The following is a 13,175-nucleotide window of genomic DNA, read 5'->3' as shown; positions in this document are numbered from 1 at the left end:
GCACAGGTAGCTGTGAGGCTGGTGGACACCAGGTTTCCTGGTGAGGAGTAAGGACATGGCTGTGCCCAGTGTGGTCTTGGTGCCCGGATGCCCTCAGTCAGAGTTGCATGTTACAAAACAGCCCTGGCTGGGGGAGGGGAAACAGAGAAGTGGGTGTGTACCAGTTGCGGGGGCCGTGGGGGGTGGGTCAAGGCTGGGAGCTCCTGAGGAGCCTGCGACCTGTGCCCAGGTGAGAGATGACTGGGGCAGGGTGGGGCTTGGAAGGTGGCAATGGGGGTGGATTTGAGAATGTGTGGGACCTGGTGATAGATGGGAAGTGTTGGCAGTGGGGGCTTCAGGCAGCAGCCCCTAGTTTCCTGGGACCAGACCCAGGAGAAAGGGAGGAATGGAGGGCCAACTGGGACCTGCTGAAGGTGCAGGGCCTGAGGGACATTGGGACGGCGTGGCAGCTGGACATACTCGGCTGGAGCGTGCCTGGGTGCACAGGCTGGGTTCTGCCAGCAAAGGGCTAGGCTCAAAAGGGACAAGGACTGGGAGGAAGTGGCCGGGCTGTCCCCAGCTGGTTGCTATCTCCTGCCCAGGCTGTCTGACCCTGTTTCCGCCTGCCCAGCCTGCCTGGGCTCCCTGGCTCTTTGGTCACCGTCACGCCCCTCCCCCACTCCCCCACCTCCCCCTCCCCCGAGAAGAGGCGAGGAGAACGAGCCACTCTTCCTCTCCTGGGCCAGCCTCCGAGCACACGGGGGCTGAAAGGAGCTCAGCAGCCAGCCCTCTCACACGCCAGCTGGGCCCACAGAGCTGCGGGCACCATGAAGGACGAGGTGGCTCTTCTGGCTGCTGTCACCCTCCTGGGAGTCCTGCAGCAAGGTGGGTGGGCCTTACACGCCTGCAGCCTGCCTTCTGCCTTCCAGACCCTGGGGAGGTGCTGGAGAGCACAGGCCCAGATGAGGGTAGAGGCAGGGCCCCCAGACCAGACTCCTGGCGCCCAAGCTCTTCTGACCCCACCACCGGAGGCTGGGATGCACCAGGGCTGAGGGCTTGCACTTTCCCAGGGGAGGGGGGAAGCCCTGGAGAGCCGTCTGCAGGATGAACTGCGAAACCCTGGGCAGGGACCAGGCTGAAAGGGGGAGTGATGGAAAAATGCCCCTAGGGACGATTGAGGTAGGCATGCCAGATGCCTGGCTTGGGGGTGGGGTGGTGGCCCCTAGACCAGCATAAAGAACCCCGGAGGAGGATAGGGGGCTTTCAGAGAGCAGGTGGGGCACCCAGCTGTGTTGGGCTATAGGCCCTGGGAGGTGTGCCTGGATGAACAGGTGGTGTGGTGCTGGGTACAGAAGTGGGACAGCCATGGGCCCGGAGTAGCCCTGCTCCGGCCAGTCCCTGCCCCCACCAGCTGCCCGCTCTCTGGGTGTCCCAGCAAGAAGGCCCGTTCCCCAGCCCTGCCTTCAAAGGCACCCTCTTCATGCTGGGACCACGTGGAGATGGACAGGGTTGGAACTTGCTCCCCAGGCCCCCCAAAGTTGCCTGCTTGATGCCCATCTCAGCTTGGCCCTAGAGAACTCATTCGTCAGCCAGACAGCTCTGCTATTTGGGATACCATTACTGCACAGTCTATGGGCTAGGACAAGGCACAGCCCAGGACCGGGGCCCTGCAGGGGCCAAGCAGACAGGCTGACTTCACCGCCAGCCACGCCAACAAGCTTGGCCCTCAGCCCCTCCTCATTTGCCACAGGGCCCCCTCCAGACCCTACACTGTGCTGGCATGGCTGCCCTTGGCACCCTCAGTGCACTTGGATGAGACATGTCTGCAGAGGGCCTGGCACCGAGGGCTCCAGAGCACAGCACGTACAAGACAGTGGGGGACACTCAGCATTAGGGCTGTGTGTGGTGGGGGCCTGCCCTGGGGTCAAGGGTCCTTGCCTACAGAGTTCCCGTGGGGCCAGCCCACCCTCAGCACCCACTCAAGCTGTAATGGAGGGGCTGGTCCCGTGGCCCAGTGGTTAATTTCGGCCGCTCCTCTGCAGGCGGCCCAGGGTTTTGTCAGTTCGAATCCTGGGCGCAGACATGGCACTGCTCATCAAACCACGCTGAGGCAGCGTCCCACATGCCACAACTAGAAGGACCCACAACGAAGAATATACAACTATGTACCGGGGGGCTTTGGGGAGAAAAAGGAAAAAAAAATAAAAAAAATCTAAAAGTGAAAAAAAAAAAGCTGTAATGGAGGGCGGCAGAACCCTAGGGGCTTGGGGCTGGACTGGAAAACTTCCAGCTGCAACCACCTGGGGGCAGAAGAGAGGAAGCCTGTCAGATTTAGGCAAGGGTCCAGAGCGCCTGAACAGAGAAATTGAGGCAGGAGCCCATGCGACAGTCTGGAGGCACAGGGATCCAGGCTTGAGTGACCCTGGCCTGAAGCAGGGTCAGGAGATCCTTCCTGGTGGGCTCTGTAGGTGGCAGACCAGGGACTGTCAGCCACAGGGTGTGTGCTCCCCAACACCTGGAAGGAAGCAGCCAGTTCTGCCTCAGACCCTGGTGGCACTCCCTGCCTGGGGGGCCCCAAAGCGAAGGTCCTTGCCTAGAGAGTGGGAACTGGGTATTTGCCTCTGTTTTGCTAGTCAAATGATTTGCAGGAGCAAAGTCCCGGGCAGCCCCATCCCTGGGCAGGTGTGCCTGTGACTATCATTTTCCTCCTACACTGACAACGCGCCCAAGGCCCGCACCCTGCCCTCCCCATTGAGCGTCGTGGACACTGGGCAAGGCCGGAGACGAGCAGGGGCGGGAAGTTTCCTTGGGAGGGCTTTAAAGGGGAGTCGTGACGACGTCAGCTACAGAAGGGAGGAGAAGAGAAGGTGCAGGGCCGGGCTGGAGGCAGGGCCTGGGGGAGGCTGCAGGCGTCTGGGCTGCCAGACCTGACTCCCGCCCCGCTTCGCCCCCAGCCTACTTCTCCCTGCAGGTGATCTCGGCGCGGAGGCTCTTCCGCGTGTCGCCGCCGCTCACCACCGGCCCGCCCGAGTTCGAGCGCGTCTACCGAGCCCAGTGAGGCGCGGCGAGAGGGTGCGGGGCGGGAAGGTGCGTGTCCCGGGCGGGGCAGGGTCCGAGGCCCCCCGGCCGCGCCCTCACACCGCCCCGCCCCGCAGAGTGAACTGCAGCGAGTACTTCCCGCTGTTCCTCGCCACGCTCTGGGTCGCCGGCATCTTCTTTCACGAAGGTCTGGGCACGGGGCAGGGGCGCGCACCGGAGCCCCAGGGGCCCGCCAGCGTGCTCACGGCGCCCCGCCCGCCCCGCTCCCAGGCGCGGCGGCCCTGTGCGGCCTGGTCTACCTGTTGGCACGCCTCCGCTACTTTCAGGGCTACGCGCGCTCGCCGCAGCAAAGGTGAGGGCCCGGGCGGGGCTCCGGGAGGGAGCGCGGGGCGGGGGCAGGCTGCTCGTGGACCGGGACTTGACGGCGGGCCGGGGAGGCCGGCGGGAGGCGGGCCCCTCGGGGAGCGGCCGGCGGAGCCCCGCCCCGCCCCCGCTGAGCACCGCCCGCAGGTTGGCCCCGCTGTACGCGAGCGCGCGCGCGCTCTGGCTGCTGCTGGCGCTGGCGGCGCTCGGCCTGCTCGCCCACTTCGTCCCGGCCGCGCTGCGCGCCGCGCTCCTCGGACGGCTCCGCACCGTGCTGCCCAGGGCCTGAGATGGAGGACGCCGGGTCGGCGGAACTGGAGAGCCCGGGCCTCCTGGACGGCGGGGGAGGGGTGCTCGCCCCCGCCTTCCAGCCTCGAATTAAAGTGCCTGTGACCGGACCCTGGATGCGCTCTCTGGGTCGGAGGGGCTCGCGCCCTGCAGGCTGTGGAGCCTGGAGGGGTCGCAGCAGCCAGGCGGGTTTCCCGGGGGCGGCAGGGGCGCGGGCGCGGCCGCGGAAGGAGAGGGGCCTTTCCCTGGGACCGGAGCTCGAGCCGGTTCTCTACCAACCCGCTCACGACCGACCAGCGGGCACCCTTTCCCGCCGAGGTCAGCACTCTGATCTCCTGTGGCCCTCCTCGGAGGCCTGCCCTCCACTGACCCTCAGCCGCCCTATTCCTTGTCTCCTGGCCTTCACAACACCACGGACCTTTTTATTTTGTCACCCCTCGGTCCCGGGCGTCTAGAACAGTATAGGTGTCGGGGCACCCTGCCCGTGAAGCCATGGGGACGTCGAAGGTGGTCGGTGTAGTCGTGATAGGCGCTCTGAAAAAAACGTCCGGGTGCTTCGGGGGAGCAGACCCTGGGAAGGTGGTCGACAGAGTGCCCCTAAAGAGGCGACTTGTAGCCGAGCCGGCAGAGGAGAGCTTTCCAAGCAGGCTAACAGCGTGTGCAAAGGCCTCCAGATGGGCCGGAGACCCTAAAATATGTCAGAGACCCGGGGCGGAGAGATGAGCGAGGCTTGGGGGCTGTGGACGAGGACAGGGCTGAGACCCAGGAAGAAGGGGGGACGAGGCGGCGGGGAGACGCCTTTGGTTTGAGAGGCCGCCGCAGGTTGGGGCGGGATGATGGGAGCTAAGGGACGCACGGGGGTGGGGGTCCTCATGGAGAGAGGGCGGCTTTGGGCGCCCGGACTTCGTTCCGCAGCAGCTCCACCGCCACTTACCGACCAGCCGGGCGGCCCGGACACTCCCGGGAGATGGTGACGTGCCGAAACCGCGCAGAGGGCGAGTCCCCCTCCGTGGCACGGCCGAGATGGCCGCGGGCGGGGGCGTGGGGCGCTCCCATGTGAGGCACGTACTTCATGAACCCTTTATTACAAGTCACGCTCTCATAGAAGTATATGTGGACTTACGTGAAAAAATCAAATGTATCCAAGAATAAAAAACACAGCACAGAAAGTAGTATACGCATTCCAGTGTTCGCGCCGGAGACAGCAGGCGCCCAGGGAAAAGCTCTTCTCCACCGGCCTGGCTCCAGGGCCGGCCTCAGGCACAGTGTGGGGGCCGCCGACCTCTGCCGCGGCCCGGCGCGGGGCAGCACCAGCTCCTGGGGCCTCCGGGCCAGCGGCAAGCCCAGGTCGCCAGCGGGCGCCAGACGGGACCTCCCGGGCTGGGGTGGCGGTGCGTGGCCTGGCACTCCAGGGGGCAGCAGCTACGACCTCCCATGTCTCGGGCTTCATGGCCAGCCGAAGTGGACCCTCAGGAGCCCTGGGCTTAGTCGGCCTTTTTCAGGAAAATCTAGAGGAGCCGGGCTCAGGGTTAGTGGGGGGAGTGGGGGGGGGGGGGGACCTAGGAGCTCCGCCCTGGTCTAGCCACTCGGAACAGCTCCCTGCGCCCTGCCCCGCCCCGCCTCGCCTCGCCTCGCCTCACCTCGCTCAGGATGACCCACACAGGAGAGTCTGTCTGGATGGAGAGGCGCAGTGCTTCCAGGGGGCCAAAGGCAGGGTCCACCTCACCCTCCGCCACACCCTTGTAGAAGGAGCCTGGGGGAGGGCAGCGCTGAGAGGCCGTCCCAAGACCCCTGTCACCCAGCCTCTCCCACACCTCTGCGGGCCTGACCCCACTCACCGATCTGAAGGTAGCCGTCAGGGCTCCGAGGGTACCGGAGGGTGGCTGAGCGGCCCTCCTGCAGGGCCTCCTTGTCAGACTGGGGATTCTGGAGGCAAAATCAAGGGGCTGAAGCCCGTGGCTGGGGGTGGGCAGGCCTCAGGGCACCCCCACAGCGTTCACACTCACATCGAAGGGCAGCACCTCCACAGACGTGTTGAAGAGCTTGTCTTCTGGGTGCTCGATGTTCCCGCTGCGGAAGAAGAACCTGCGCCAGACAGGCCTGTGAGCTGCGCAGGCCAGGCACGCCCAGCAGGGAAAGGCCGGGCTGGCCTGGGTGGCAGCAGGTGGGCTCCGGGGGAGGCTGCGCTACGCAACCAGGGCCTTACTGATAGGGACGATGGTGATGGGCAATGTCGCTGAGCTCCTGTGGGCATGCCTGACTCAGTCTTTACAAGCTAGCTACTGTTATGAGGCCGACTTTTCAGATAAGGAAACTGGGGCATGATGAGGTTAAGTAATTTACGGGGAGTCACAGAGGGACATATGCAGGTCCAGAAATGTGTGGTGAGGCCTGTACCCTGGTGGCCACCCTGCCCCTCCTCCAAAGTGGACCTGTGGGTACTGCCACTGACCGCTCAAGACGCAGAGGCTGGAAGAAGCGGAAGCGGATGAAGTCCCCCGCGGCGGGCGTGAAGGCCCAGAAGAAATCCTCCCGCAGGTAGGCCTTCTCCAGGGTGAAGTGCTGGTACGTCTTGAGGCTGGTGCTCACTTCCGCCGGCGGGTTCACGTGCTCCTTCCGCAGAGCCTGCTTCCCAAAGTCCTTGTCCTGCAACCAAGGAGGGACAGCAGTGCCAGAGTGGGTCTGGACGCGCCCTGCCACTCCTTCGCCCTGCCTCCGCCTGGGCTCTGCGGGTCCTGGGCCAGGTTCCAGTGGGGAAGAGCTCACCTTCAGTTTCTGGATCTTGCCGGCCAGCGAGGAGTGAGTGCCCACGTGTTGGAAGAGGGATGGCTTGAAGCGGATCCGCAGGTTGGCCTTCTGCCGGTCACAGTGCTTCTGCGGAGGAAGGGTGACACCCTAGGGCTCAGCTCAGCCCTGCCTCCCAGGCTAGTGCTTCTTACGGCAGCAGCGCCATCTCCCTGCGTCATGCGCGGAGACACCGACATAGTCCATGCTGGAGGCTGCATGCTCCACCGCCCCGCCCGCCTCTGCGCAGCCCTGCTCACCGCGTCCTTCTCAGGGTTGCAGACCTTCACCCACAAAATGTGGTCCAGAAGCCAGTCGATGGGCTTGTCCCGGTAGAACATGAGGATGAACTCCACAATGAGGCTCAGGTCCAGCGACTTAAACATCTTCCCTGGAGGTGGGAGTGGGTGGAAAGGGGTACTGGGTGGGCAGCTCTGCCCTGCTTTACTTCCTCTTAGTTCCTGTGGGGGCCACCGGGGAGGGTCTCACAGCAAACCCTGTGGGCTGGCTGCAGGCAGGCGTGCGCACAAAGGGGTGAATGGGCATGGTGAGCGCAGTGATCCCCGATGCAGAGGGTGGGTGGGAGCAGACCAGGAGTTGCGCTGGGCGCTCCATGCAGGGTCCGATCTGGGCAAAGGCTTACAGCATGACAGTGCATGGTGCTGGGGTGAAGGGCAGGGGGCTGAGAGGTGATGACAGAAAGGCGGAGGTGGGCGGGACTGAGAGGCTCTGGGCAGGTCAGTGGGGTGGGGTGGGGGTGGCACACCGATGAAGCCCAGCTGGGAGAACTCCAGGATCATCCAGTCGTCTGAGGGCTGCTGCAGCGCGAAGTTCTTCATGGTGCTCAGGTAGTTGGGCTTGGCCACAATGTCATCCTCCAGCTGCACAGCGGTGGACAGAAGGGGCTTGGACTCAGCATAGCCCTGGGGTAGCACTGGACTCCCCACCCAGGCCCAGCAGCAGGGAGGTGGGGGGGCAGGGTCTCAGGCTAACCTGCACGTAGTAGATGCCCTTGGACTGTGCGTACATCATGAGGAAGCAGTAATCGAGGTTCTGTTTGGTCCTCCACCTGTGGGCCGGGAGGGGCCTCGGGAGCTCAGACCCCTCCACCTCCAGGGTGACTACCACCCTCCTCCCCAGGTGGCGGTCCTCCAGTGGAGAAACAGAGGCACTGGCAGGGAAGTGCCTGGGACTCAGACACCAACAGATTGGGTTCTCAGCACAGGTGGGCCAGCTGCTGAGAGCATGGGGGGGGGGGGGTTGCTGGTACCTGACTCTCTCCTTGGGATCCCCAAAGGACTCTCGGAGACGAGAGAAGTCAGGGTAGAAGTGGGGGGAAGGGGAGATGACCTCTAGGAGCCCGGAATGGATCTCCGTGGGGAACCTGGGGGACAGGAAGGCACAGTGGGTGTGCAGCCCCCAGGGACTGCAGCAGGGACAGAGCTGAGCCACCCAGACCCAGTCTCTTTCTTAAGGCCCACCAGGCAGACATCCCTCAACACCACACCTGTCCCACGGAGGCAGTGAGGCTCCAGAGGGGCTGAGCCACCTCTACATACCCACCCCCTTACAGCCAAGATGGGAAGCACCCTTTCCCACGGAGGAAAGGCACATCGCGTGTGGGAGGTGGGCACCTGCCTGTCCCACACCCTGCAGAGGGCCCTCCCTCCACTAGCTCTGTGGGGCTGCCAGTACTCACAAGGCCTTGATGTTCTCCGTCACCACCGAGGTGTACTGTGGGTCAGTCTGTGGGGAGACCAATTGCCCTCCCTAAGCTGGCTGCCTCCCCACATGGCCTGGAAGAAGGAGTTAGGGAGGAGGAGGCAAGCTTCGGATGGCCCTACACACGGAGGGGGTGAGCCCCCATCCTGAGGGCCAAGTAAGGCTGGGCCTCGAGGCCACGGGTCCCTCCGGAAAAGCCCTTTGGGGTACCTGGGTCCAAGGGGCGGGGGGAAGGGCGAACTAGGTAACTGGCATATCCACGAGGGGGCGCTACAATGTTTCTTTTTAACGATACATTTGTGAATGAAACTGAACTTCTCGTAGCTTTTTCCTCTGGAATGTCGCTCTGTTTTCATTTCTCCTTCTTGTGATTTTGTGCCGTGTTCCTCCTCTGAATGTCCCCCCGACCCCACGCCCCAGCCCACTCGCCTCGGCGATCAGCACCACGATGACCGAGTCCTCCTTCTCCTGTGGGCTCAGCTCCGAGATGAGCGAGTGCAGCGTGTCTGTCAGGTAGGAGTGCACCTCGCGCCGCACGCTGGGGATGCCCATCACCACCGACACTGCAGGGGCGCGGAGGGTCGAAACTGGGCAGGGCGCCGGCACGGCCCCCCGACCGCCTCTGGCCCTCCCGGCCCTGCCCCTACCTCCGGTGCGGCCCTGGCCCACGCGCACGGCCGGCTGCAGGCTGCTTTCCTTGGCCAGCAGGTGCGGCAGGTGGTGGAAGACGGTGGGCAGGTGGAGAACGTGCTTGTGTGAGGCGTTCCACGGCTTCAGTCGTGGATCCTCTGGTGGGTCGCAAAGGGACGGGTCAGACAGCCGGCCTTCGGTCAGCCCCACCTCCCCTGCCGCTTGGGCCCCAACGCCGCTCACCAGTTAGGCGGCCCCAGGTACGGTTGCCGTCCCCGTCTCTCAGTGCCTGCCTCTCCGACACGGCCCTCTTGATCTCGTCCAGCACCAGGTTGAGCTCCTTGGAGCGCTTGAGGCTCTCCTGCTCAGCCGCATGCAACCGGTCCCGCAGCGCCAGGAACTCCCGCTGGTACACGTCCACCACATCGCCTGTGCGTGGTACACACGCTGTCAGCCTGGAGCTGGCCCGCTGCCCCTTGAGTGTGCCAGCACACACACTTGCAGCCCATCTGTGCTACAGCCCATCTACATCTGTTCTACCTGATGTTCCAGGTGGGTCACCAACACTCACACTTGGGGGAGAAGAGCCTCCACTGGGGAGATTAGCCCTCTCCAGTATCCACCACCCCCATACTTTCTCCTTTGAGGAGGTATCTGAAGCAGGAGGTCTGCCGGATCACTTTCAGCCCCAGGTGAGACAATCCTAAGCAGGGGCTGGAACAGCCTCAGACTGAATCCTCTCCAGAGAGTGGCTCCCCAAGCCTCCTCTTGCTGCTTCTTACAGCATCTGCTCCTTCCAGGAGGTGGGACACCCAATGTCCCATCCATGGCACAAGGACGCAGCCTTCCTCAAGGGGCTTCTTAGCCCCCAGCCTTCCTCTCTCCCACCTCTCAGCCTCTGCACTTTGCTCCCCACCCTCCTTCACAGAGGAGATCACAGGCAGCCCCATCCCCAAGACCCTCTGGGGATAGATAACCTCCCTGGACCCCCCCCCGCCCAACCTCCAAGTAGGACTGAGCCCCGGGCCTATCCATCACTGTCCTCAGAGTCAGTCCCTGGTTGCTCATTCTGCACAGGGCACCAGTCTCACACCCTGGGGGGCTGCTGCAGCTGCAGCCCCCAGTACTCAGAGGAACAAACGAAGTTGAGAAATGAGCCCAGGGTCACTCAGTGAGTCAGTGGGCAGAGAGGGGACACAAGCTCTGAATGTCCTGAGGCTTCCTTCTCTAGAGACCTGTGCTGGGCCTGGGCCACCTCAAAGGGCCTGCATGCTACCCTGGGGGACCTATGTCAGAGCCTCTGGCTGGGCCTCAGCTGCGGGCATTAGGGGTGCAGGTGGGCCAGGAGAACACAGAGGTAGGACTGCCTGATGGTGGAGAGGAATCCCCAGGGTGCAAGTACCTGGCTCCACTGGTCTGACAGGGCCCAGCGAGCAAGAATGTCACAAACAACACCCTGCCTGAGGTGCACTCAACACCTTCTCTGATCTCACTTTGCCCATTTCATCTGCCATCACACACAACTCCTTTCCCTTGTCTACTGTCTGTGCCTTCACGCATGCTGTCTCTTCCGCCTGGGATCCCTTTTCTCTTCTGGGCTGAGTGAAAAGCCACATAGCCTTCAAGGCCTGGTGTCAAAGTCTCCAAGTCTAGGAAGCCTTCCAGAACTCTCCCACTCCAGGCAGCGCTCTGTTCCTTGGTCCCTGGTAGGGTCACAGCCTCCAGAATGCCTTGTGCACCAAAAGTCACAACCAAGGCAAAGTTTGGTCACCTCAGGCCACACCTCCTTCTGCAGCTGCCTTGGAGGGCCAAGGTCTCAAGGTCTCAGTGCTAAGTCCAGGGCAAGAGGAGAGGGTAGCCCCTAGGAGGAGGGAGGGGGAGAAAGACGGATCCTCGAGAGGCATTCCAAACCCAGCTCCTGCGAGCCTCCCTCCACTCCCTGCCTGCCTGGGGCTAAAGGCAGAGGCCACCTGTGCCTCAGAACCTGGGTGGGAGGGGGTCAGGTTACCCAATCCGCGAGGCTCTGCGCAAGGTTCCAAGGCCAGGTTATCCTGGAAACCTGACCCCTTGAATGGGAGCCAGCCACCCCCGGACACTCCCCTGCCTAACCCAGCAGCCACTGACAGAGAGGGGACTGGAGGTGCTGAAGCCCAGCAGGAGGGAATTCAGAGCCTCTTTGACACTGCAGGTGGCCTCCCTCCTGCGTGGCTGAGTCTCCACCCACCTGCCTATTGCTCCCCAATGCCCACCGCAGTGAAGTGAAGCAACTGACTCCTGAAGGGGCAACCCCTGTGCCACTGGCCAAGCCCAAGGCAGCCCCCTGTGAAGTAGGGGGAGAGTGAGAAGGCCTCACTGCCGCCTGTTCCCCCTCCCTGGCAGTCTTAGCCTGCTCCAGTGGGCAGGCTGGGTGGGCAGTGCTGGGCACTGCTTCCCTGAAGCACCCTGACCCCCGAGGCCTGGGCACAGCCTGCTCCTTATCCTAGCCTTCCTTCCGAGGGCTTTGACCCTTCTATCATTTCCCTGAACACTGCAGGTCCTGTCCCTCAGCAGCCTGCCCCTGTTCCTGCCCTGCCTGCCAGGTCCCCAGTTTGAACCTTGTCCCTGGCTTCTCTGGTCATGGGCCTACTCTGACCGTGCCTATCAAAGGTAGAAACTCACGTTTTGTGACCTCCCATGGGCTGAGCCTTATGCCGGGGCTCTGCCAGACCGTCCTGGCACTCCACAACCTTCGTGGGCTAGGTGGCTGGATGAAGTGATGAGAGGGGCAGAGACCGGGGGTGCTCCTGGCCTCTGCGGGGTGGGGCAGAAGTTTCTGGGAGCTAGAACTGAGGGGACCTTAGATTCTTCCATCCACACCTTCCTACCCCGGGGGCGGGGGGGGAGGTGAGGGCCTGGTCCCAGGTGCAGCTGGCCCCAGGGAAGGACTGCAGCTGTGGCCATCGTAGTGGATGCCATTAAGCCACAAGCGGGGCTGGGGGGTGAAGAGGGGCAGACAGCTACCTCCTCCCCAGCACTTGCACCTACCCTCACAGTGATCAAGTAGGGTGTCCATCATTGCTGAAGTCTGGGCCGCTTGGGTGGTGAGCCTGGCCCAGGACTGAGGAGAGGGGACAGCCTGGACACTGGAGAGGGTCATGTGGCCAAGGCTGGCCCCCTGGAGGGTGTGCTGTCCTCCCTGGGGACGGGCCTTCAGCAGGTGCTTGGCCGAGGGCCACAGTCTGTGCACTAGTGGAGCTGTTGCACAAATTTGGCCCAAAGCGAGATGTGAAAGTCGGCCCCAAACCTGTATCCAGGCTCCGTCTTGCCAAAGCCTGTCTGTCCTTCCTGGCCCTTGGCCCTGGGCTTCCAGGATGCCACCTGCTCCTGCTGCCTCCTTCCTCTCTGGCTCCCTGCCCACTTCCTCCCTTCCCTACACATCCAGGTTTCTCTGCCCTTCTCCTAAGTACTGGTGCCCAGGCCAGGTGCATGCTGAGCCCCCCACTCACTGCAAAGTGGGAGCCAAGGGCTAGTCTGGCCTCTCTGTGGGCTTACTACAGTTGTCTACAGATGTACTAAGAATGACAAGAATTCACATGAGAGCCCAGATTCAGAATTCTCTTGAGGCCTCTAAAGACCTGGCCCTACTGAGTCCCTGCAAACAATGATAGCCCTTGACAGGGACAGCCCAGGTCACCCCCTTGCCATGCCTCACAGGCTCCTGGGCTTCCACACCCCAGGAACAAGGAACCCCACACTTCTTTGGCCGGCAGTGTTCTTGTTGTCCCCAGGCCCTTAAAGTGCTGGCCTCCTGGATGGCCCCCCTCATGGAGAGTGGGCCCTAATGGAGTCACTGGTATCCCCCTCACTCCACTGCTCTGGAACACTGGCTCCCTGTGGCCAGCCAGGCTCCTAGAGATGGTGTCCTGGTGGGGGCCCTGCGTTTCAGCTCCTGACATCAGGCTGAGGGCACGTGGCTGCTGCAGGAGGCACACAGGAACTGTGGCCTGGCTGAAGACAGGGTGCAAGGGCTTGTCACTTTACCCACAACGGGACAGATGTGCCCCAGCCCATTGGATATGGCCCCACCTTGGCCTCCGTGCCAGTCTGCTTATGTGGCCACTCTCCTAAGGGTTCAAAATGCCATTCCCCAGGTGACATACCCCACCTAGAAAGAACTTTGCCCCAGCCACACCCTCCCTTGGGTGACACACCTCACCTACACAGCTATAGAGAACTCTGCCCCAGCCATACCCTCCCTGCGCCAAGCCCTAGGGGTGTCCCCTTAGGGCCCCTGGAGCCCCAAGGGCAGGCCAGGCCTCCGCCCAAACAGGAAGACTGCAGTAGGCTAGGCTGGGCCGGGCAGGCTGGAGCCTGGAGCATCAGGCAGGCTC

At 63.1% G+C, this 13,175-nt stretch overlaps 2 protein-coding genes across 2 annotated transcripts in view; one reads left to right on the top strand and one right to left on the bottom strand.

Moving 5' to 3' along the window:
• The first annotated feature begins 729 nt into the window (after window positions 1-729).
• LTC4S (leukotriene C4 synthase) lies at window positions 730-4,588 on the top strand. Its single transcript, XM_046668263.1, has 5 exons — window positions 730-864; window positions 2,934-3,033; window positions 3,135-3,205; window positions 3,289-3,370; window positions 3,529-4,588. Exons 1-5 carry the CDS (start codon window positions 807-809, stop codon window positions 3,668-3,670), a joined length of 453 nt encoding a protein of 150 aa, XP_046524219.1. The 5' UTR covers window positions 730-806; the 3' UTR covers window positions 3,671-4,588.
• Window positions 4,589-4,735: 147 nt separating this feature from the next.
• MGAT4B (alpha-1,3-mannosyl-glycoprotein 4-beta-N-acetylglucosaminyltransferase B) overlaps window positions 4,736-13,175 on the bottom strand; it is a 9,260-nt gene continuing 820 nt past the window's right edge. Inside the window, exons 2-16 of the mRNA XM_046667761.1 lie at window positions 11,464-11,624; window positions 9,049-9,234; window positions 8,823-8,963; window positions 8,605-8,738; window positions 8,153-8,199; window positions 7,724-7,837; window positions 7,447-7,522; window positions 7,220-7,334; window positions 6,714-6,844; window positions 6,436-6,543; window positions 6,122-6,315; window positions 5,676-5,754; window positions 5,508-5,595; window positions 5,310-5,422; window positions 4,736-5,177 (exon numbers count right to left, since the gene is read on the bottom strand). Coding sequence (XP_046523717.1) covers window positions 5,154-5,177; window positions 5,310-5,422; window positions 5,508-5,595; window positions 5,676-5,754; window positions 6,122-6,315; window positions 6,436-6,543; window positions 6,714-6,844; window positions 7,220-7,334; window positions 7,447-7,522; window positions 7,724-7,837; window positions 8,153-8,199; window positions 8,605-8,738; window positions 8,823-8,963; window positions 9,049-9,234; window positions 11,464-11,624 — 1,711 coding nt within the window. The 3' untranslated portion in view covers window positions 4,736-5,153. The remainder of the gene's footprint in view (window positions 5,178-5,309; window positions 5,423-5,507; window positions 5,596-5,675; window positions 5,755-6,121; window positions 6,316-6,435; window positions 6,544-6,713; window positions 6,845-7,219; window positions 7,335-7,446; window positions 7,523-7,723; window positions 7,838-8,152; window positions 8,200-8,604; window positions 8,739-8,822; window positions 8,964-9,048; window positions 9,235-11,463; window positions 11,625-13,175) is intronic.

Source organism: Equus quagga, chromosome 7 (assembly GCF_021613505.1).
Source record: "Equus quagga isolate Etosha38 chromosome 7, UCLA_HA_Equagga_1.0, whole genome shotgun sequence".
NCBI classification, from domain to species: domain Eukaryota; kingdom Metazoa; phylum Chordata; class Mammalia; order Perissodactyla; family Equidae; genus Equus; species Equus quagga.
The sequence above is the reverse complement of the archived record's forward strand: the minus strand, read 5'-3'. Positions and strand labels throughout refer to the sequence as shown.

What these genes read in the sequence shown, in the direction of transcription:
- LTC4S (XM_046668263.1), top strand. Translation starts at nt 807, where the DNA reads ATGAAGGACGAGGTGGCTCTTCTGGCTGCTGTCACCCTCCTGGGAGTC. An exon ending in CCTGGGAGTCCTGCAGCAAG is followed by an intron (nt 865 to 2,933) that starts GTGGGTGGGCCT and finishes CTTCGCCCCCAG; the next exon opens with CCTACTTCTCCCTGCAGGTG. An exon ending in CGGCATCTTCTTTCACGAAG is followed by an intron (nt 3,206 to 3,288) that starts GTCTGGGCACGG and finishes CCCCGCTCCCAG; the next exon opens with GCGCGGCGGCCCTGTGCGGC.